The sequence below is a fragment of the Myotis yumanensis genome, unplaced genomic scaffold (genome assembly GCF_028538775.1).
Source record: "Myotis yumanensis isolate MYYU_CA2020_CCGP unplaced genomic scaffold, mMyoYum1.0.hap1 SCAF_2, whole genome shotgun sequence".
Classification (NCBI taxonomy): Eukaryota; Metazoa; Chordata; class Mammalia; order Chiroptera; family Vespertilionidae; genus Myotis; species Myotis yumanensis.
In genome coordinates this window covers 186,826,908-186,851,689 of record NW_027223753.1, presented here as the reverse complement: position 1 = coordinate 186,851,689, position 24,782 = coordinate 186,826,908, and the positions used below count along the sequence as shown (strand labels likewise).

The 24,782-nt window shown below is 41.7% G+C and overlaps 2 protein-coding genes and 1 pseudogene across 4 annotated transcripts in view; 2 read left to right on the top strand and 1 right to left on the bottom strand.

Moving 5' to 3' along the window:
* The window catches only part of LRRC31 (leucine rich repeat containing 31), a 115,899-nt gene that overhangs the window by 68,153 nt on the left and 22,964 nt on the right, over positions 1-24,782 (bottom strand). Inside the window, exon 2 of one of the 3 annotated variants that reach the window (XM_070406835.1) lies at positions 20,278-20,406. The exons of the other annotated variants lie outside the window; for them this stretch is intronic. The gene's annotated coding sequence lies outside the window, so the exon portion shown is untranslated. The remainder of the gene's footprint in view (positions 1-20,277; positions 20,407-24,782) is intronic. 3 annotated transcript variants of the gene reach the window in all.
* On the top strand, positions 581-24,432 carry SAMD7 (sterile alpha motif domain containing 7). Its single transcript, XM_070406838.1, has 8 exons — positions 581-647; positions 3,153-3,279; positions 6,313-6,437; positions 9,953-10,031; positions 11,473-12,101; positions 13,352-13,473; positions 19,862-19,972; positions 23,970-24,432. The coding sequence occupies exons 1-8, from the start codon at positions 635-637 to the stop codon at positions 24,162-24,164; spliced, it is 1,401 nt and encodes a 466-aa protein (XP_070262939.1). The 5' UTR covers positions 581-634; the 3' UTR covers positions 24,165-24,432.
* On the top strand, positions 3,521-6,009 carry LOC139004452 (keratin, type I cytoskeletal 18 pseudogene; annotated as a pseudogene).

Below are 24,782 nucleotides of genomic sequence, written 5' to 3'. Positions count from 1 at the left end.
AAACATTCAGTCTGTAATACCAGGCAATGTTGCTGCTTTTTAAAGAAAATTTGGGCAGCAATAGACATGATAGCGGTAAGTAAAGAAACACTCCCTCACCAAAGAAACTAGGAGAGCCAAGTGGAGCCCAGAATCATAACACTGAGATGTGGCAGGTGCCAGTGACTCATTGTCCTCTCCAGAGACCTCCATGATATGGGGATATTTCCCAATAAATTGGAAAGAAATTACATTTTAAGTAAAAACTTGCTGGATTGGATTGATTAAAAAATAATAAACTACCATATCAAAAGTGTAGCAACATTTTATAGATTACATTCATTTCCCTTGGCATTGCATGAAGAGAAAAAGCCAGACCCACGAACCATAGAACCCAGAAAAATATGGTGTCAAGAAGGGCTTTAAATTATATTTAAATTAGGTGAGACTTGTCTCTGGTGCCTGGTTTCTTTATCTCCATTAGCCTGATAGCCTGTGCTCTCCACTTACTTCATTGAACATGTGACTAACAGTGGGGAAAAATCCTGCTGTGTTGTTGCAGACAATGGACCCTGCAGAGCCTCGTAGAAATATGCCTGTGGCCGGCGAACCTGGCAGTCCAGAAGGAAGGTATCTGTGCCGGTTATCTGGTGGAATGACACTAGAAGGTAACCACTTTGTCTCAACTGCACTAGACACTGATGCTGTCCTATCCTACATCCCCTTGGTTCTCTTCTGAGTTCACCTGCAACCATGGAGGTCATTTTCCATCTTGAGCACCTGCATTGCTCAGCTTCTCAGCCTGAAGGCTTTCCTTTGCACCATCGGACTTTGCTGGATCAAGGTCAGGCATAACCCAGATGTGAGGGAGAAGTGTGCTGACAGGAATTGCTGGGTAAATAGCCAACTCTTTGTCTTTCACTGGTTCATTTCTGAGGTGTATATGACACGGATTCTTAGAAGGTCCCCGGCAGGATTGAGCACCAGTTGCCCACAGTAGTAACTCACACAGAACTCACCCTTTATTGGCTTTTCCCTTCCTCATTTCACTTTCCCTCTCCCTTATGTGGGCTTCTTGGGATCACCTCTCAAATAACTACCTGCACTCAATCTCTTGTCTCCAAGCCTGCTTAAGGGGAATCCCAAATAAAACAGTCTCATCTACTTGTGGTGGCTAATCTCCATGGCATTTCCCTAAGTTAGCATGTGTGAGGAAGAGGGGCGGTCAACCTCTAGGAATCCTTGCTCCTGAGGAATTCTGCACCGCTCCCTGTCTCCCTTCCCCTTCCTCCTGATTTGTCTCAAGCATCCCATAAAATGCAAGATGAGCACTACATTTTATAATTTCAAAGATTCTTTCTCATTCATTGGTAAATTCAAACTTCTTCAAAAGACAACTTGTGACAGAAATAAAAGTTCATGATGTTTCTAAATGAACCACCAGGTTGTATCCCACGTCATTCTGTTGTGTGCTGGACTGTGCACACAGTTTCATGTGGAGGGCCTGCGATTCCAAGCCACAGGGCAGCGTCCCTGCCAGAACCGCAAGCCGTGTCTGACATATGCCCAGCCCACATTCTTTGTTGGCATTCTCACCATGGCTGGCAGGCACCTAGTAGATATTTTTTACTCGAATCCTAACAGAAATACAGTGAAAATAAATCAACACAAAAACATTAAAACATTTATAGATATATGGTGAAAGCAAATGTTAAGTGACCCATGGACTTGAATTTACAATTTTGTCAGTAGGTTTGTCTGATAAAGAAGCTAAAGAAGTTATTGCTTATTTAAATACTGTATATTTTTAGTTATTGAATCTTATGATTGTATTAACTATTTAAAATTTAAGTCAAATGTACACACAAGAAAGGAAGAAAGAATGAAAGATCACTACTTTGAAAAGCAGAATTTTTCTTCCTAATTTCCTTTTTTTTTTTTTTTTCAAATATAGTTGTAGGTCTCTTGGTTGGTTTGTTGATTTGTTTACTAGAGGCCTAGCACAATTTAAGTTGTGTGAGTAGGCACCCTGCAGGCTGCCGCGGGAGTCAGGCCTGATCCACACTACAGGCGTCTGGGACCCGCGCCTGACTTCTGCCTCAGGCCCCCCCTGCCTGTGTCTGCTCTGGGCTGCCACAGCACTGCACCAGCTTGCGCAGGCCCCCCTGTGTCTGTCTCCATCTCTGCTCCGGGCCTCACCTGCACACAACCTCCTCCTGTCAGGTCGTGACCCATTATGGGCATCCTGGCCTAATTTGCATATTACCTCTTTTTATATATACAGTGGGGCCTTGACTTACGAGTTTAATTCGTTCCGAGACCGAGCTCGTTAAGGAGCTCGTTAACTCAAATTACTCTATCAACTCAATGCAAAAAATCGGCAGAGAGACAGCTAGTATCTCAAAAAACTCGTTAGTCGGGACACTCATAAGTCAAGGCCCCACTGTATATAGATTTTGAGTACAACTGAAGATGCAGGAGAAGCTAAAATAACCTGTTTGACCCATACTTGTTTAAAATTTAAAATGATCCAAAGGACATTAATAATTAACAAGAAAATGTAAGGCAAAATATTATCCCCTTAACAAGGGTCTCTTTTTCTGATCACTATGCTCTGAAGAGAAAGTTATGAATCCTTGTGCTTCTATATGTTTGAATATAACTTGGTCACTTATATTAATTAAATACAGGCTCATGCTTTCAGCCTGTATCCTTTCTAATTAGACATATTGTTAGCCATTAAGGAGATTTCCCCCTTCTTTTTTGTTTTAATCTTATCAACTACTAGGAATATTTTTCCAAAGATTGAACATAAGAGAGAGTATATGCATTTTTACCTCTGGAAACACACAAATCAAATTAAGCTGTAAGAGTGGAAGTTGGTATTTCTGGAATCTTGCAGGGCTGGTTTAATTTTGTTATTGCCTGTAATGTGCTGTTCTATTACCTGTGGACGCTGCAACAAGTTTCAAGGGCACATGGATAAAACACTAAGTTCTGCAGTTGTATCTGGGTGCTGACAATGGAAGGGTTTTTGTGTAACTGAAAGCTTGGTGCTTCTAGTTTTCCCAAGTGTTGGGAAAATACAAAAGGTGTTCATTGTGTTAAGAAGAATTCAAATAGTTCTCAAAAAGTAGAGTTATTTATTAACGTATCTATCTGGTTCTTTTTAGAATTCCATCAGTGGCGAGAGATATTGATGATAAATCCCACGATGGCCATGAACCCTTTATTGACAGCATCAGGGCAGCAAAGGATCCCACTGTTTCCCTCACCATTTGAACCTCTGCCTGTGGATAGGTATTTATTTCCAACATAATATTATGGTCAAAGGAGAACATGGATAATCATTTGCCACAACCTTTTGCAGCGAGGATTCAGGATCTAGAGAAGGGGCTGCGCACAAACGAATGCACTAGACAAGAAATATGAATTTAGAAGGCATGGGGGGCCAAGCGGAAACCTTTCTCTAATGGAGAGGCTCCCTGACTTCTCTTCCCGTTTGCTTTTATTCACTTGAATACACATTTGCCCTTTAGGAATGCATACAGGCATATCAAAGGTAAAGTTTGGTAAACAGTAAAAGGATTATCAGGTTAGGGGATGGCGTGAGCCATTTGGCCAACAGCAGGGCAATATTATGCTGATTTTCAGCCCTGATGAATACCGCAATAATATGTTAACTACTGTTGGTCTTAGCCTCTGGCAATCCTTAAGTTTTTGGATGATTTTAACCTCAGTGTTGTTTTATGGTCTAATGTTACTTCAGTGAACAGTGGTGCAATAATTCATGTCAAGATACTCTGCTGACTGTACCTTCAACACACTTCCCATCATTTCCCCTTTGAGGCCTGCTTGACACATTCAGCAAAGAGCTAACAAGCACTTTTACCATGCGACAAGCACTGTGCAGGTACGAACATTGGTAGAGTCTATGAGAGCTGCCATAACAAAATATCGCAGACTAGGTGGTTTCAACAACAGAAATCTATTTCTCCCAGTTCTAGAAGCTGAACGCCCTAGATCAAGGTGGCGACAGGGTTGATTTGTGGTGAGACCTCTCTCCTTTGGCCTGCAGACAGCTGCCTTCTTGCTATGCCCTCACATGGCATTTTTCTCTGTACTTGTGGACTCCTGGTATCTCTTTCTCTTCTTATAAGGACAGCAGTCCTGTTAGATTAGGGCTCCACACTTTTGCCCTCATTTAAACTTTAATTACCCCATTAAAAGCCTTGTCTCTAAATACAGTCACATTGTGGAGTAGGACCTCAGCATATGGATTTAGGGGACACAATTTAGTTCATAATAATTGGATACCCTGGATTTCCTGTGATAGAACAAATCTTTCTGTTCAATAAAAGTGACAGTATCAATATTTATGTAGCACACTTTGGCAGTTTCTTATTTTACCTTCTTTAGAATATTTTGACATTCTGAGGAGAGAGTAAACATCTATTATTTATTCCTGTTCATGAAGCAGGAACAATACATTTGACTTCAAAGAGCACTGAAGTTTGGCAAAATAATTAAATTATTTACCCAGGAAATCAAACTTTGATTCCAGATGTCAGAACCCAAGTCAAATATCTCCAGTAAATGAGAAAAGAATGTTGTGGTCAGAACAGTATGTTGGGGTGGCTCAAACCCAAGACATGGCCTCTCATCGTCCTCCCAGACAACATTAGCTCAGCACCCATTCAAGCTTCTCCACAAACTACTGGACCCTGGGCTCCACGAAATCATCCAACCACCAGCCAGGCTGGCCAGCAGCATGGCCGACATCTATGCAGGCCCTGGACGCTTGGGCTCCTGGATCTCTGTGTCTCTCTCCATGAGCATGCAGGGTAACTGGGGGTCCAGGGTAGCTGGGGGTCAGGGACATGGTGGGAATAGGGAGCATCTAGAGCAAGAAGGAGACTGTGCAATGCCTGAATGACCACCTGGCCTCCTACCTGGAAAGGATGAGGATCCCAGAAGTTGATAATTGGAGGCTAGAAAGCAAAATCCAGGAACATTTGGAGAAGAAGGGACCCTGGGTTAGAGACTATCTAAGCCATGAGGGCTCAGATCTTTGCAATTTCTGTGGACAATGCCCACATTTTTCTGCAGATTGACAATGCCAGTCTTGCTGCTGATGACTTCAGAGTCAAGTATGAGACAGAGCTGGCCATATACCAGTCTGTGGAGAATGACATCAATGGGCTTCGAAAGGTCAGTGATAATATCATTATCACTTGGCTGCAGCTGGAGACAAGACAGAGATCGAGACTCTCAAGGAATAGCTGTTCTTTTTGAAGAAGGAACACTGGGAGGAAGCAAATGGTCTATGAAACCAGATTATCAACTCTGGGTTGACTGTGGAGTTTGATTCTCCCATATCTCAGGACCTCAGTAGATCATGGTGGACATCTGGACCCACTATGACCAGATGGCTCAGAAGAACTGAGAGATCTGGACAAGTACTGGTCCCAGCAGATTGAAGAGAGCACCACAGTGGTCACCTTGCAGACCACTGAGATAGGAGTTCCTGAGATGACACTCATGGAGCTGACACATACAACCCAGTCCTTGGACTCTATGAGAAATTTGAAGGCCACCTCAGAGAACAGCCTGAGGGAAGTAGAGACATGCTATGCCATGCAAATGTATGCCAAGCTCAGTAGGATTCTGCTGCAGCTGGAGTCAGAGCTGGCCCATACCAGGACAGGGGGGCAGCTCAGCGCTAGAATTACAAGACCCTGCTGTACATCAAGGTCAAGCTGGAAGCTGAGATAGCCATCTACCACCCTCTTGTTGGAAGAAGGGAAGGACTTTGATCCTGATAACACCCTGGCCAACAGCAACTCCACACAATCCATCCAAAAGACCATAACCCACAGGATTGTGGGTGGCAAAGTGGTGTCTGAGGTCAATAACACCAAAGTTTTGAGGTGTCAAGGCAGCAGAAGCAGGGAACTCCTTGGCGGAGGGGGGAGGCGCGGGGGGAGAAGGCCAATAAAAAGTTCAGAGATTGTTAAACATTTTTTTTAAAAAAGGAATACTATGTTGGTCATGGAAAGTCAGATCTTTTCTTTCAGACATCCCTAAAACTTGTCTTTCCTATTTTTTCTGTTATTGTCAGTTGGGTCAATTCTTCCTTAGTAGAGTCCTTCCTCCAATCTTCCTTACCCTATTTCTACTTAAACCAATAGAGAGTGCAGGACTTCTGTACTTCATTTTGGGAAGAGATGATAGAATCCAATATGGCAATAAAACAAAATTTCATTGCTTCTGAAATGGAAATTTTGTACAGTTACATCCTCATTTTTATCTATTTCATATTTTTTTTCCTAGAGATGTATTGCCTCCCACTGTGGCTCCAAATGACCCAAGACAATTTTATGTTCCATACCAATTTGGATCCTCTGTTCAACCAAATGCAAATATGCCGAACATGATGTCCAATCGTGTCTACTCAGGTATGAGCAATCGATGGCTCTCATCTATGGAGCCGCTGTGAACTGGAGGCTACAGGGTGTAGCACTTATACTTGTAGTTTCTGCAGTTACTACTTATATTTAAATTATGGTTCCACCACTGGGTGACCAAGTGGAAGTTGCTTCACTTTTCCAACTATCAATTTACTGATGAATAACATGAAAATCTGCAATATTACTATCTGTCTTACATATAAGAAACTGATGAGGACCTGAGGAGATGAGATCTGAGAATTAAAGGGGCTTAGGGAAGTTTATATGTGGCCTAATAGGCCATAGTGAGGACTTGCCTTTTATTCTGAGTAAGAGCGGGTAACTTTTGATGAGTTTGAACAAGGTTGTTACATGGTCTGACTTACATTTTACCAGGATCACTCGGCTGCTGTTTGGAGTCAAATTTAACAGGACAAAGTTCTGGGAATAAATTGATGGGAGTAAATGGGTTATTAGAATAGTTGAAAGATTATGATGGATTGGCCCTAGGTGGTGACAGTAGGAATAGTAATAGTGGTTGGATTCTGTAATTATTTTGAAGGTAAACAGCAGGATTTTCTCACAGTTTAGATATGAGAGGTGAGAGGAGTGACATACATAATTTTAGTCTGAGTAATTAGAAAGGTGATGTTGTTATATACTGATTTGAGGAATACTGTGAGAGGAAGAGTTCTTGGGGCAGAAGAGATATCATAGGCTCAGTTTTGTTCATATTACAATTGAAATCCCTAATAGATCATCAATGAGAGGTGTCAGGAAGGCAGCTGGAGTCCAGGGAGGACTTCTGGAGACACTGCAACATAACTTTGGAAGTTATCAGCATACCTAAGTGTAGGTTAGATCATCATCCAAATGTGAATGTGGATAGACATTAAAAGAATGATCCCTAGGACATACCAAGAGGGTTGAGAAGCTGTGGAGGAACAAGCAAGAGAGAGATAGAAGGAGCAAGCAGTGAGTTGGAAGAAACCCAGGAGAGTATAGAAGTCTGGAAGACAAAGGAATAAATTTTTTAAGGAGAAATTGAGCAACTGTCTCAAGTATGCCACTCATAGATCAAGTAGAGGAAAACTTAAGACTATATGAATAGATTTGGCTATGTGGAGGTCATTGGTTATCTTGATAAGAGCTATTTTAGTAGCGTGGTAGCAGTGAAAACATGATTGGTAGGGTCAAGAAAGACTAGGAGGTGAGAATTTCCTCACCATATTGAAGATCAAACTGATGCATCTTATCTCCCCAAAACTATATTTGCCAGTTTCTGGTTGTCCCTGCTTCCCAACTCCAACAAGTCTCAATAGATACAATGGAGTAAAAATCCCAACCCAGAAAAGAAATACGATTGCTATCAGGGCCAGTGAAAACACTGGCCTGCCTGGATCTGAGCTACCACAATACATGGGTCCACTGCAGTGAGACTGGGTGTCTGAACAAGGACCAGATATGAAACTAGACACCCACACTGGAGTGACCCAAGGACCAAATAAGACAGCTGACTCTGGATGCAAGCCCCTTCTGACAGCAAGAACCCAATAAATAGTAAAGCCATGGCTACAGGCAACAGATAAATAGACCACAGACTCAGAGTGTCCTTCTTAGAGATGAAGAATTCAGAAACTGCCAATATTTGGATACAAACAGGCAGGTTGATCGCCTGTCCCAAGGCCATAGGTCAGGTCCCCACCTCAAGGCTGATGTTTGGGAAAATAAGCACAGGCAAGGTAGGCCCTCAGTCCTATAGAAACTGAGCTTCTAAGTCAGTTAGCAAAATAGAAATTAAGACAGGGATCTATTTCAAAAATAGGGATGTTAGATAGGGAGTGACTTATTGCAGCTAGACTAGCACTAAGTTTGAGGTCACTTATTTGGGAAAAAGAAATAAACTTGGAATAGGTTTGATGAGTCTAGATTTCAAAAGGTCCTAAAATGTAGGTCATTAGAATTGTGCTCTCTGCCCTGACCAGTATGGCTCAGTGGATAGAGCGTCGGCCTGCGGACTGAAGGGTCCCAGGTTCGGTCCCGGTTAAGGGCATGTACCTTGGTTGCCGGCACATCCCCAGTAAGAGGTGTGCAGGAGGCAGCTGATCGATGTTTCTCTCTCATCGATGTTTCTAACTCTCTATCCCTCTCCCTTCCTCTCTGTAAAAAATCAATAAAATATATTTTTTTTAAAAAAGAATTGTGCTCTCTACTATGGACTTCTCACACAGACTTTCTCTGCATCCTTGGGCAGTACACCACGAGCTGGGCACTCTCATGCATGTCAGCCAGCTAATGGAGAATATCTTGAAGCCACTCAACTATAAAAATATAGAGCTTTAGAGTGAGAGGGACTTTTCGAGATCACCTCATCTAACCTCTGATTTTTAAAAATGACAAGAACCTCAAAAAAGATATAGTGTGCTTTATCTCAAGATAGGTTGTTATTAATCGTTGAATGAGCTCTACCAGCTCAATACTGAGCAAGTATAAGGAGATACTTATCCTCCTTTTGGGGAGAACAGATTTACACAAGTAAAAATATAGTTGAACAAAGCTATGTATAATAAATGCAATTTGTGTATTTATTATTATTAGAATGTACTCTGTGGATCTGTGCTAGTTTGTGAAGTGTTGGTACAAATAAATGTATAAATAGAGAGTAAGGGCTTAGAAACTTTCATGGCAATTTGAAGGGTAATTTTATGTCTATTAATCTAATGATTTAAAACATTTTTGCTTGTATTTGTTCTTATCTTTATTTCCATTTTCTAAAACATCATTTTATTGTATTTTTTAAAAGGATTGGTCCATGATGGATTGAAAATTTAAAAAGGAAAAAATTATCTCACCATAGATGGTTTGAGAAACACAAGTATAGATGCTAGGTGCATTAGGAGTGCAGATAAAGAAAAAATCAATATAGTGTTATGTTACTAGTCAAGAATAGAGCCTTGAATTCTGATTATGCTGTCATTATTTCCAGACATTTTAGTAGGTTGACACAAAGAATACAGTTGCTACCCCCCTCCATTGAAATTGTTTAGGAAAAAGTATTTTCCTCAGATGCACCAAAATGTCCAGATAGAGAACTATATATTTCATCCTCTTAACTCATGCATTTATTTTCAGGGATTTCAGTGCATCAAGAAGCACTTAGTTACATTTTTTTAAAGGTCAACTAATTCCTTTTGTACCAAAGGGGGCGCGGGGGGAAAGCTATCAATTTTTACTTTGAAAGCAAGAGATCAAGAGATCCACAGCTTATTTTATATCTTTCCTTCTGATGGCAGGAAATGTCACCAATCATGGACCAACCTTAAAGAAAAAAAAGTATCTAGTGTTATCATGATGCCCTCACCAACATGACTCTAAGATGCTGACTAGCAATGTTACTGTTTCCAACATTGTGCTCAACTAGTGGTTTTGCAAATACTATTTTAATCATTATACTTCATTTTATTATTTTAAAATGGATGTTATTAATTTGTTTGTGGAGTGGGATGTTGATTTTCTTTCTTAAGGTTGGGGCATTTTACCACCTGAATCCTTAAAAACAATGGCCAGGAAGAATGAAATGATTCAAAGGCAGCATACTGCCAGGTAATGTAACAGTGTTGCTTTATTTATTTTCTATTCATTCACTTGTTTGTTTATTCATTTGTTTTAGATAGGTAAATAGATATAGTTATATGTACTTTTATATATACATTCATTCATTTATTATATTTGTATATTGTTGTATTTGTGTATGTTGTTATATGTGTATATATATTTATATACATTCTGAATGAATATAGGTATATATCTATGTATACATCTCTCTATGTAGATATATATACACACACACTCTGATAAATTATGATTACCTAGAAAAATATTTCAAGAATATTACAAAAAAGAAACACACATATGTGTGTGTGTGTGTGTGTGTGTGTGTGTGTGTGTGTGTATCTATCTATCTATCTATTTATCTATCTATCTAGGTAGATAGATAGATATACACACACACACTGGTTGGTTAAAGATAAAAGCAAGATTAGAAATCACATAGTGAACCTAAGTTTACAGACCATAATAGTTTGTCAATGTCCCATGATTAAAATGCCTGGCAGTGATTCCTCTGAAATTCGTACTGGCATTTTTTACTTAAATGACTTCAATTCTGCTCAAAGATAGAAGCCAAGCTTGCCACTCCTATTTCAGACATCAGCAGAGCCCATGCAGCCCCCCATGTCAGCCATGCAGTGCCCTTTAGCTATAGCTACCAGGAGAAAGGAACTATAATAGTGATGACTAGGGTATGGCTGTGGGGAAAGGGTCAATTTTCTTACCACTGAACCTAACGGATCCAGGTGATGACCAATAAGCCAAGTAAAGTAAGCAAAGCACCAAGTCTGCCCACCCTCCTCCACCCCAACCCCTGTTACTTGCAGTAACTTGTAACTGTTGAGACTTGCATTGACTTACTGTGGTTCTTGAGACCCACTAAAATTGTATGGCACGTTTTAAAAACTTCTTCCAGAACTTTAGTTCCTTTGAGAATTAATCTCTGGCAAGAAACTGCCCTGTGCTGCATTATTAATTTTAGTAGAAATGTATATAAATGTAACAGGCCAACTTGTTAAATTTGTCAGATCTATTAGAGTAAGTCTCTACAGACTGGCCTTGGACTACCATTGTGAGAGTCAGCCATGCCCTTCACCCTCAGGTCTTACCCCAAACTCTCTTCTCGGTGGCTTTATGGGGGATTCGTGTTTCCATGCAAAAAACTTCAGATAGTGTGAAGATTCACAAGAAAAACAGAGGTGCTAGGGAAGGCAGAGGGCCATTAAAATTATATTTCTTTAAAAATTTTTTGAATTTGTTGGGGTGACACTGGATAATAAAATTATATAGGTTTCAAGTGTACAATTCTATATGATACATGATCTGTATATTGTATTGTGTATTCACCACCCAAAGTCAAGTCTCTTTCCATCACCATAAAATTCTATTTCTAATGGTTTTCTTGGGTTGTATAAAATACATTGTTTTGTTTTAGGATGGAAATGGAAATGCATGCCATTTACCAGCAGAGGAGAATAGACAAAATAAATCCCAAAGGATTTGCAGGCCTGAGGGTACCATTCCCCTATGGCTCCAGTATCCCCAGTGGCCCAGCCACCTGCCATGGCAGGAGCATGCTCCCTGCCAGTGACCTGCACTTGCACAGACGCTCCCTGAGAAGTCTTCATGGAAACCCCATGCTAGTGGCAACTGGTCCACGCTATCTAGAGGGTTGGGGGCAGAAATGTCGCCGCCTCAGGAGAGGTATGGGGAATCAGAAAGTTCTAGACAGTGATATTGAGAGTTCCAAAAATCAAGCAGAAGAAAAATCCATAGGCCAGGTTCATGTGATTCCCTATGAAGAGGATGAATATGCAAAAGACCCAGAAATGGAAGCTCTCAACAACCAGAAGTCAAGCGAAGTCAACGAAAAGCCAACTGCAGTTCTTGCCAATACCTGTGGAGAGTTGGAGCCCACCCACAGAGAACTCTGGGGAGCTCATGACGCTCCCATGGAAGCAAAGGCCTGGGATGGTGGGAGAGAGGAGGTTTCAGAGCAGGTTTTTGCAGCCTGTGGTGAAAAGAATGGGGTTTACCCTCCAGTTCCTCAACCATCTTTGCCAGGTGGGTATCCAGGGAGCAAGGTCAATGGCAGATTCTCATGAACCACAGATCCTCAAGTCCTTACGTAATTACACAGAGAATTAAAACCATCATGCTTCTTTTTATCCTTTATTTTCTTAATCCCATTTAGAATGACCTCTTTTTGAAGTCATTTTATTACTTTAGTTCCAAGAAGCCAGATCGGTAAAACTAATCTCTCTATATATAGCTATGTAAAGAACTTACAGCAAAGGTTAGGTGGTCAAGTATAAGGAAGATGGGGCAACTTACCAGAATTTTTCATCAAAAATTTAATTTAATTTGCTGTTAATTTCTTCAACACAAAATAGAGGGGCTTCTTGCTTAAAAGGTATGAATTCTATCTGTATTGAAGTGTAAAACAATAGACAAACAGAAGCATTACCTTTCAGTGCCCATTACTGTTAATGATACCTTCTGACCTAAAAATATAAATGCACTTCTCCCCTCCAAACACGAAAGTTCTAGTTTTCTAGAACTTCTTTAGATAAAAATATTTTAAATACAGGGATTGGAGGGGGAGGGGGTCGTGATCTAGCCACCAGATCAACTGCTTCCTTACAAGGTGTGAATTTGCCATTTTGACTAAATCCCCACATTGCCTAGAGAGCATGACAAATCGCAAAATGTCATAGGCCATGGTGGTGTTAGTCTCCAGAATGAAATCCACGGGGCATTTCTATTGGAATCTGAGGGAAGCTGCTCTGTTGTCATTAAAGAGCTTTTAGACTTGCAGGGGTGGGGAACCTTCTTTCTGCCAAGGTCATTTTGATACTTATAACATTATTCAAGGGCCACACAAAATTATCAACTTAAAAATTAGCCTGCTATATTTGGTCAAACTTTTTTTTTTCTAATCTTCACTGTTGAAAGTATTACATATGTTCCCCGTTATCCCCCATCGAACTTTTCTAGCCCGCCCAAGTCACTGCTAATGTCTTGGCAGGGCCAGACCAAATGATTTCGTGGGCCTTATGTGGCCCTCGGACTGGACGTTCTCCATCCCTGTTCAGAGGAAGAACAGAAAAGAGTCAGCTAAGCTTTTTAGAAAACACCTCTCAATAACTCGTAATATTCTTGAAGGAGTTTACATGTAGATCTCTATAAAAGGCTCACTTTGTGGTAATAAAATATGAGGAAATTAATGTAACTGTACATAAAACAGTGCTCTTAGTGTCCTCCTCTCCCCTGGAAATTTTATACCACCCCATAATCGTCTTTCCATTGTAAAGGAGCACATGTACTGGTTACAAGAGGGGAGACTCTGTCTTTGGATGCGGATATTCAGAAGTGGACCGTGAGTGATGTGCACAGCTTCATCCGTGGCCTTCCGGGTTGTTCAGACTACGCTCAGGTGACCTACATTTAAGTATTTTCCTAGACGTAAGATACTTTGAAGTGTATTTCCTCTATAATGACTTCAGTCAAACTTGCACTTTGCCCCCAGAGAGGATTCCTAATAATCTCCCCGCTTTTTAGGCATTGGCTATCCTGGCACAGGAGCCTCTGTTTGGTGGAGGGATGGTCCCATGCCCACACCTCAGCTGGCAAAGCCCATTTCTAGCTTTAGTTTCTGTTCCACCAAGACTCCTGAGAGGCGGGAATTCTCCCCAAATTAGGAGATTCAGAGACCAAAGATCGAAAAAGAATGAGAAATGTCTAGTACCTTCCCTACTCCTCCATAAACAAATATCTTAGGGACACATACTTCTGTACCAGAAGTTTTAGGCTCTTCATAATAGGTAACGGAAATATATACTTCATTTTAAAAAGGACAAGACTGCAACAGACCTGAAAAGCTGGAGATTAACTGTTCTTAAATTCCATATTCATGCTAGGACAATATACAAAATTGCACAGATAAATACTACCTTCTTAAAAATTCCATTAATGTCAGGCTAGTTGGAATGAAGAGTACTCTCATTCATATGGTGACAAAGATCATGGGTTGGCAAGTTTTTGAAGTTTATGTCAATGCTCCATTTTCATGCATATGGTTTACTTTTTCAAGTGATTTAATAACACAATTTCAAGCAACAATGTGCCTATTAAATCATGTACCATTGTCTTAATATATATGTTTATGTATTAAAGGAAAAAAAGCAAGAAAAGGACATTATGAGTTAACAACATCATAATTAACTGATGTTAGAGATCATTGTTTTTCAGATCTTAGTGTGGGAGTATTTTTCTTCATGTAATGCTGTTAAGTATTTTTCTTTTTTCATTTTGTTTATGAGACTTATGAAAAAGTTATATGGAGTAGTAATTAAGAGTGTACTTATGAAACCAGAAAGTATAAGTTCACATCCTGGCTTTTCCACTTTCTGGACATGTGATCTAGGATAATTTTCCTCTCTCTTCTCTGTGTCTCAGTTTTTTCATCTGTAAAATGGGGATAGTATAATATGAATGCTGTAAACAATATAATAGGAATGTTGTAAACAATAAAGAGTGCCTGGCACTTTGTCAATACTCAATAAGTGCTAATTTCATCATTACATCAGCCAGGAACAAGCAACTTCCTATATAATGTACATGTGATTGCTGACTTTTTTTTTTTGTGGTTGACTTCTGATGGATTGAATCTGTTTGAACTCTCATTATTATTAATCCATCAGTGATCCAATCATAAAAGTTTAGTTTATGTCCAGCTGGTGTGGCTCAGTGGTTGAATGTCGACCAATGAACCAGGAAGTCACAGTTCAATTCCCTGTCAGGGCACATGCCCAGGCTAAGGGCTTGATGCCACGGTTAAGGGCTCGATCCCCATTGGGGGATGTGCAGGAGGCAGCTCATCAATGATTCTCTCCTATCATTGATGTTTCTATCTATCTCTCCCTTTCCCTTCTTCTCTGAAATCAATACCAAAAAAAAATATTTTTTTTAAGTGAAGTTTATAAAAACCACTCTTGTAAAAAATAATGTTACATTTCAAACTTTATCTTCCCAATGTTCTCTTGTGGGCATATGGGAGTTACATAGACACAAATACCCAAGCTTTGCTGACTCATTATCTCTCACCAACAGGATGTCAGTTCTCCCTTCCCCACCCCAAGAAGCAGAAATGATTATTTCTAGGTGTTTCTCAAATGTGTTTAGGATCAAGTCCTGCTCTTGTTTCCTCATTAAAGTCCATTCCCTCCCAGGAACTACTGGTGAGATAAATTACAAGAGCACTGCTGCTCTCCTGGGTACGGCCCCAGCACAGTGAGTGACTGTGTTCTGTACAGAAATGGGAGAATTCCTCTGGATGCAACTGGGTGCAGTCTGGTTGCAACAAACACCTAAGCAGCACTGCCTGTGCACAACTTTCACAAGTGCCATTGTCTAAACGTGCCTTTGGCTTTTACTCACAGCCCAGGGACTCGTTGGGGTTACACCCTCTGTCCCCCACCCTCTTCTTCCTCACCTCTGCCTTAGGTGTCTGCTTAGCAACCTCCCTCCACCTGCCTTCTGCAGGTAGAAAAGGAAATTCAGAACAAAATAACCACAACTAAAACCCAAGCCCCAATGCAAATGAACCCCTTTATTTTTGTTTCTTTTCTCTTTCAAATGAACCTTTTTAAATAGGTGTAGAGAAAGGGTTGGTGGCTCAACTGTTTAGGGATATCCATTTTGTTTGTCTAAGTAAATAAACTCAGCAGATACAATATTCCCTCCCTAAAAATAACTGAAATTACTAAGATATGCACATTTATATGGTGCTTTAGGCCAAAACTGCTCTCATGAGAATGGGACATCTTCTGAGAGATAGTGGCATGTTCTGTGCCTTGGCCTCAGGCCCAGGGTTCATCCGCCCTCACACATCTCAAGCCCTGGCTGCCACACTGCCTCTGAAAATTGACCCCTGTGGTTTCTCTTCTTTTGGTGCTTTCTGATAGTCCCTTAACTGCTCACTGGAATTCCTACCAAGGAAAAAGAAATAAGCAAAATTTCCACCATCAATATACTTCACTATTTTCGTCAGCACTCCTTTTTCTGAATGGCAGTAGGATTAAGCAGGGAAAATCCTGGCTCAGAATAATCTATACTAATAATAGAGGAATATGCAAATTGTCTGGGACGCTGTCACAGTAACAGTAACAGCAGGCTGTGTGGGGTGACCAGGCCAGCAGGGGGGTTAGTGAGGGACGACCAAACAACTGAACAGCAGGCTGTGTGAGGCGACCAGGCTGGCAGAGTGGGGCAGTTGTGGGAAACCAGGCCGGCAGGGGGGGCAGTTGGGGGCAACCAGGCTGGTGGGGGGGGCAGTTGGGGGTGACCAGGCTGGTGGTGGGGGGAGGGTAGTTGGGGGCGACCAGGCCGGCAGGGGGGGGCAGTGAGGGGCAACCAGGCCAGCAGGGGTGGTAGTTAGGGGTGACCAGGCTGGCATGGGGTGGGCAGTTAGGGGTGACCAGGCCAGCAGGCAAGTAGGCAGTTAGGAGCCAGCGGTCCTAGATTGTGAGAGGGATGTCCTACTGCCGGTTTAGGCCCAATCCCAGGGACTGGGCCTAAACTGGCAGTCAGACATCCCCTGAGGGGTCCTGGATTGGAGAGGGTGCAGGCTGGGCTGAGGGGACCTCCCTCCCCCATGCATGAATTTCATGCTCCGGGCCTCTAGTAAACTATATGCTATTTTGTAAGTTCTCTAACTGGCAAGCTGTGCTTCTTAGGCAACTCACCTAACCTTCTCTACATTGCTCTATCATTTATAAAAAAAAATAGAATAATAGTGCCTATACTTTATTGAGTTGACTATATTCAAGGCACTATCCTAGGCACATCATTTATAGATTAGCTTTTAAATTTAGTCTATAGCATAATTTTGCAAAGAAGATATTAGCCCTATTTTTCAGCTAAATAAGATTGATATCAAGGTGGCTAAAAGAATAAGTACTTGAAAAATGTGTATGTCACTACAAATCTAGCTCTTTCCATTATAATTATTCTACATTGAGGATTTTGAGCCAGATGGTTTCTAGTCAAGAGCCCCTAGGAGTTCTCAAAGGTGGTAAAAGAGACCTTTAAGCTATTCTTTATATTTTAAGAAACTTAAGGAAGAGCATCCATTTTCCCAAGAGAAGGCTACAAGACTAACCCAAACTGCCAATTTTCTTTCTTTGGCCCAAATTAAGTTAATTTATATTAGCCATTCTATGATTTGCTTAATTGAAATAAGAAAAGAAACGATTACTTAATAAACATATTTTGTAAATAACTGCAATATGTTAGCACACAAAGTTCCTGGCACAGAAGCTTCCCAAGCAGATTCCAGTTTTTAGCTGATCCTGTGGCATCCGGCCAAGGCCGGAACACACAGCGGAAACAAGACAAACGTGGTTCCCCTCCCTGGGAGCTTGTCTCCAGAAGAGGGACACCAGGAAGGGGCTCCACGTCAGGGTGAGACGTGCTGGGAGAGGGCAGGTACGTGCATGGTCGGCACACACAGGGGCGCCTCATGGCTTCCTCCAGGAAGAGGCATCAAAAGTGGGGCCTGTCAGTGAGTTTACCAGCTGAGGAAGGAAGTGAGGCAGGAAAGAGGCAAAGGAGGAATTTCCAGGGAGGACTAGGAGCCAGAGAATGTAGAGTAGTAAATAGTTGGGATTTTGAGAGCAGTTTCTAGTGGCCCAGAGAGGGCCAGGGCCAAGGTGAGAGAGGAGAGAATGGCAAGACAGGAGGCTGGAGTGGGAAAAGGGGCCAGGTCACAAAGAGCCTTGAGGACCCAGCGATGGACTTTATCCCAGAGACAGCTGCGGTTTTAAGAAGTGGTGTGATTGGCTTTATTTCAGAAGGGTCACTCAAGTTACTATTATGAAAACAGGTTGAAGGTGGCCAGACTAGTGGGAAGGCCTCCTCAGATGAGCAACAGTGAAATTTGATTCAAGGTTGAAACAATGGGGCTGGCCAATCAATATGCCATCTAAGGGCAGAATTGCCACCATTGGCTTCTAAGTTAGATATTCATTAGAGAGCCTGCAGCATAGAGAGACACTCACGGAAGCCCAGAGAGACTGAGATGAATCAGGAACAACAAAGAGGACCTGGGTCAGATGCCTCAGGGACTCTAACATACGAGGATGGACAAAGAAACAGTAGCCACAAAGGTGATGCAGAGGAGAGGGCAGAAGGTACCCAGGAGGGAGAAGCCTCATGATGGCAAGGGAAGGACATTTTTCATGAAGGACTAGTCAACAATGTCAAATGCAGCCGCCAGCATAAGAAATGTGAGTACAGACAAATATCCATGTGTTTGAAACAACAGAATCACTAGGGACCCAGAGGAGAGCAGATTTGATGGACAGGTGAGGGCAGAAGTCAGACTCCTTGTGACTGAGAAATAACTGGGAAGTAAGAATATGGAAACAGAGAACATCACAACTCTTTGGAGAAATGGCTATAAAGAGAATGAGAGACAAGGGGCAATATCTAGAAGCAGAGTGAAGAAGCACTTGTGGCCCAGCAAGCGTGGCTCAATGGTTGAGTGTGGAACTATTAACCAGGAGGTCACAGTTCAATTCCAGGTCAGGCCCATGCCCAGGTTGTGAGCTTCATCCCCAGTAGGGGGCGGGCAGGAGACAGCTAATCAATGATTCTTTCTCATCATTGATGCTTCTATCTCTCTCTCCCTCTCCCTGCCTCTCTGAAGTCAATAACAAAATATTCTTTAAAAAGAAGCATTTGTGTATTTTTATTATTATTATTGCCTGTTTTATGATGGTGGAGACTCGCTTAATGCCAAAGGGAAAGAGAAGGCCAAGGAGGAGAGATTGAAGGCCAGAGAGGGATTATTTACTGAGTGAAACCCCGAGGTGGGAGGGGTGAGGAACCATATCATATGTGGAGACATTGATTGTCTTTCCACAGTGAGGGACCCCTCTTCCACATATCAGGACAGAAGGAGAAAATAGGAGTTTTGGGGATTTATTGGGCAGAACTAGAGGAAGTTCTTATCTACTGGTTTCTTTTTTTTTATTAGAAAGTTATACGATCTGTTGAAAATAAGGGAGGATTCTGTAACTTTTAGAGTTTGAAGATTGTGAAGGAAGCTTGAAATAGAGAGAAGAGAAAGTTCATCAGTAAATACAGGATTGCCAGACAGGTTGAAGTTGGAGACCATGAAATTATGGTGCTACCAATCTGCTCTGCTTTTTTCTATCCATCTCTATTTGTCTGGAACCTTTGTCCTTTAGCAGCCTTCCTAGTTTCTGGAAGAAAGGAAGGCATGGTTACATCCATTGCACAGTCAGAACTATAGGCTCTGTTGGAAAGGTCAGCATGACAGCTCCCACCTGCAATTTCCTCTCCTCCCCCTACCATTCGGCTAAGGCAGTGGACAGGAAGCAGTGCACCTGTAAGTGTGAGAGATGCAATTGTCTGTGATGGTTTTTACCCACATCTCTTTATTCAGACTATTTGTTCATTCATTGATCTGTCCAGCAACGTTTATTTTACACCTTCTACTATGTTCCAGTCACTGCATGACAGGTACATTGGTAAATAAGACACAGGCCTGCCCTCAACTATTAACTATTCCAGGCTGGAACTGAGTTATATAAACAGAGAATTACAATGTACTCCAAGGGTTACTGAAGAGCTACTGGGACACAGAAGAGAGAGCAACTGAAATGAGAAATTTTATAAAATTTTGTGTCATTCCCCGGCAGTCTTAATGTCTCCTCCAATAGTAAAATATCTGCACATAAAACAAAAAATTTTTAAAAGACACTGAGACAAAGTTAATACCTTTTGTGTTTTCTAAGGTATTTAAAGATCATGCAATTGATGGAGAAACTTTGCCATTACTCACAGAGGAGCATCTTCGAAGCACTATGGGGCTAAAGCTAGGGCCGGCACTAAAGATCCAATTGCAGGTATGGCGATTTTTCACAGCTAGATATCTATTAATGGTATGAAGCGTAAGAGAAATATGTTACTTTCATCCTGTTGTAATATTCATAATACCTATTTAACCTCTTTTCCCCTCTTTGGGTGGGAGCATAATAGAAGTGAGGGAACCTGAAAACACTGGAATGGGGTGGGAACACACATTCCTAGGGAGAGTTGGGAAGGCGCAACGCAGTGGTGTGCTAGCGAATGCTTAACAACCATCGCACTTTAAAAACAAAATGAACCCAGACTTGTAGCATCTGTCAATTTCTGTAGTGTAAATACTCACACCATGGCTGACAGACTCTTAATGTAAAGTCACTGGTTGCAGAATTGGGAAGAGATGCGCAGCAGCATCCCATGTTAGAGTGCCACGCGGAGAGAAGAGACACAAGCGACCTCAGCAGCAGAGATAATCCTGAATGATAAGAGAATTAGGTAAAGACAGTTAAGAAGTGATGAGTTTTAGGTATTTATTACTTTAGTTCCCAATATAATATTTTAAATTGTAAGTTTATATAATTTAATTTTTTATTACAGTTTGCATGCAATATCATAACATAATGTATTTCCTTGTAAGTTTGTGAAATTTAATTTTTAACAATAGCATATTTCACAACTGGCTTGCAAACTCCCTAAAAATGCAACAATTGACTCTCAGGACAAGCCAGCTCCAGCGCGCCACTTCTCATAGCTTCTCATCTCCACCGTTCATGCGGGTCTAAGGCACCGTCATCTTTCACTGGGTTCCTGCATTCGCCTTCTAACTGTTCTCCCTGCTCTGCCCTCACCCCGCCAGAGCCTAGTCACAAAGCAGAAAAGGATTATTCTTCCAATACAGTCATGCACAGCTTAACAATGGGGATACTTCTGAGAAATGTGTCCTCAGGCAATTTCACTGTGCGAACACCATAGACTGCACTACACAAACTGAGACAGTATAGCCTACTACACACCTAGACTATATGGCACAGCCTCTTCCTCCCAGGCTACCAGCCTGTACAGCATGTCATTGCACAAAACATGGGATTAAATCAAGCACATGAGACAATGGTACAATCAGGAAACGGCAAACACGAGATGCATGAGGTTGCTGCCACCATAACAAGGGCATACAGTTTTACAGGAAACTTTTTTTCTATAAGTAGAAACTATACACTCTAAAATAATGCCAATGTTGTGGGTTCAATCCCTGGTCAGGGCACATACAAGACTCAACTAATGAATGCATAAATAAGCAGAACAACAAATCAATGGCTTCCTCTCTCTCTCTCTCTCTATCTCTCCCTTTCTCTCTCTCCCGAAAGTCAATCAATCAATAATTTTTTTTATATTTTTATTGATTTTTACAGAGAGAAAGGGAGAGAGATAGAGAGTCAGAAACATTGATGAGAGAGAAACATCAACCAGCTGCCTCCTGCACACCCCCTACTGGGGATGTGCCCGCAACCAAGGTACATGCCCTTGACCGGAATCGAACCTGGGACCTTTCAGTCCACAGACCGACGCTCTCTCCACTGAGCCAAACCGGTCTTGGCAAATAATTTAAAATAATGATAAAAATATAGTATAGTAAATACATAAACCAGTAACACAGTCATGTATTACCATTATCAAGTATTATGTACTTTACATAGTTGTATGTGCTATAATTTTATACAATTGGCAGCGCAGTAGGTTTACACCAGCATCACAAATGAATGAGTAATGCAACATGACAATGGCTATGACATCACTAGGCAAAAGGAATTTTTCAGCTCCATTATAATCTTATGGGACTGCCATTGTATATGTGGGTTAATATTGACTGAAACCTTTCGTTATGCAGTACCTAAGACAGACCATGTTATTCTTCTGCTCAAAAGTTTGCAATATCTCCCCCTCTCCTTCAGAGTACAAGCCAAAGTCCTACTTATTTGCACTCCTCCCCACCCACCACCACCCTCACCTTCCTCATTCATCTACTTTTCTCCCCCACAGTTACTGCTTCTGCTCACACACCTCTGGATGCTACTTCAGCATCTAGGCAGGCTCTACTATAGGGCCATTCTCTCTATCTGGGATGCTCTTCCCTCTGATAGAATCATGCTTTGCTCCCTCTACCTTCTCAGTGAGGCTTGCTCTGAACACCCTACTTAAAATTGCACACAGCCCAGCTCATGCATACTACTCTCCCTTTTTTCTGCTCTTTTTCCCCTCATACTAGTAGCACCTAACACCTTCAATCATACAATATAATTTATTTATTGGTTGTGTTAATGTTCATTGTTGATTTCCTTCTGCCCCCACTAGAATTGTTAGAAGGCTAATGCAGGAATCCAGTGAGAGCAGAGATCTTTATTTGCTTTGTTGACTCATGTATCCTTAGAATATGCAAGCTCTATAACAGGTAGAAAATTATTTGTTGAAAGAAAGAGTTTCCATGAAGCATCAACTAATTCTTCCCAGAATTTATACTGCATTATAGGGCATCTTTTTATACTGCATGTTTATGCCAGGAGCTGAGATTTCAAAATGTTCTTCAAAAGCCATTTTTATCTGCCAAAAAATGTTAAGGTAAAGAAGTTCGTTATTTATAATGCAAATGCTTTCATATTTTCATTTTTATTCTTTTTAAAATGTCTTTTATGAAATAATTTTAGATACAGAAAAGATGCAAAAATAGTGCAGAATTCACTCAGCTTTTCCTAATGTTAAAATCTTACATAATGTAGCACATTTGTCAAAATTAAGAAATTAACAGTGGTACAATATGGTATTCACTTTTAAGTGATTTCTTTTTCGGTGAGGATGCTATATCTCTTGGCATACTTAAATGACACTACACGGTTTTTACTTTGGCTTTGATTTATTCCTTTGGATTTTTTTTTTTTTTTTTACCTTACAATGTGGCCAACTCCAAATCATTTTTAATCTTCTCCTCACTTGCTGTTAGCATTGCCCCTATATCATTTTCAGGAGGCTGTGCTCGGATCTGATATGTATAAGTGCTTCCATGAAGCCCAGCTGAGCTGTTAGAGCCATGTCCCATCTGCCAGCATAACAGGACAGGGCTTCCACAGAAGCTCGTAGGAGGGTCGGGGAGTGGAGGTCCAGCTGATCCCAGACATTCAACCAAATAGGATGGTTGTAGAGTCCTTGGGATTGGGGATGTCCAGGGGCCCAACTGAAGCAGCAGAATTGGAAGATTCTGAGTAAACTCTGGAAGACCTAGGAGGTGAGCAGGCAGGAGTTCCTCAGACAAGGTATCTTGGTGGATAAGGTAAAGTCTCAATCTCCAAAATGGGAACCACAGGCAATATTCCATTATGGAGAGCCTGCTAAGAAGGAAACCCTTTCTCCAGAAGAGAGGCTTAGACGGTGCACCTGAACTGAGCAGGAAAGGGGTAGGGGGAAAAAAGAATTACTGGTATTTGAGAACTCAAATAGTGTTAGCATGGAGGATGCTGGGTTTGAGCCGTGACATTGTGAACAATATAGAATCTCCTGGGTCCCGTTCAGGATCAGGTTTGTGTAGGAGCCCAATGGTTCGTGTTGGGCACTAACTGTCATAACAGCTCCATTTCTGTCTCAACACTAAGTCAACGGAAGGCCAGCTGTGTGCTGAGGTTGTCCAAAGAATTCCAGCCTTTCCAGGAGAAGGACCAGCTGGGTGTTGGGGAAGGGGTGCCTGTGGGACCTCTTGTGAGACCATTGAAAAGGGAGAGGTGGAGTGAACCCAGAGTGAAATGATTATGTGTACAGAGGAGCCACAGCAGAACTAGGAATGGGAATTGGAAAGTTGCTACCACCTTGATAGCCAGTTTTATAGCAGTGACCACTGTTCGAATCTGAGAGAAAGAAAAAGCCACTGTGTCCTAGAATCGTGTCCCCCACAACTATATCGATGCCCATGCCTGAAATTACCGCAGCCTCCCTGCCCTCTGTGGGCTATTGAAAGAATTCATAAGCTTAATTACCATATTTATTTTGTCTTCAAAGGTATCTCAGCATATGGAAAGTATGTTCTACAAGAAAAGTTTTTCGCTTCCTACCCACACAAAACAAGCATTTGACCAACCAGCAGACACGTCCCCTCTTCTGGATTTTAATTCCTGGGGTGACACATCGGACAGGACGTGTTCCCAGGATATAATAATTCCTAAAGGAATCGAGCGAGATAGTATGAAAAATTAAAACCCTCCAGAAGCAAGAACAGTCTTAGTTTTCCAAAGTCTAGGATATTCTGAAGGGTGTGTGAGGGCTTCCCGGGACCAGGTGGAGGCTGTGGGGGAGAGAACGCCAGCCCTCCCCGAAGTTGTCTTGGGGGAGGCCTTGCCCAAGAGGCTCCCGGACGTGACCTCAGCACAAAGGACTAAAGGCCAGTCCCTGAAAGCCCAAGCTAAATGCAGGAGTGAATGTGCAAACACTAACAAAAGCTGCAGGTGGGTGTTTCCTTAAGGAAAACTCTAAAGAAGCCAAAACAGCTGATACTGGGGGTTGGGGAAGTGGGGTGGGGAGGCTCCTTAACCTCTCTTCACTCATTTCCCATCTCCCATCTCCCATCTCCCAGAAAGAGACAAAGACAGAAGGAGGCAGAAGAGAAAGGGAAGTACAAATTAGAGAAACAGAGAAGCTGACCACAAGGCTTCCACCATTTCCCATTGCAGCCTTCCAGGCTTAAAGCCTCTGCTTTAAGGTAGGAAAGGGCAGACATTTCAACCTCAAAGTTCGGAGTCAGCTATTAGTCAGCATTTTCTTTCAGTCTGCTGTAAAACTATGTTACGACTAAAAATAACGGGCAGGCTCCTCCTT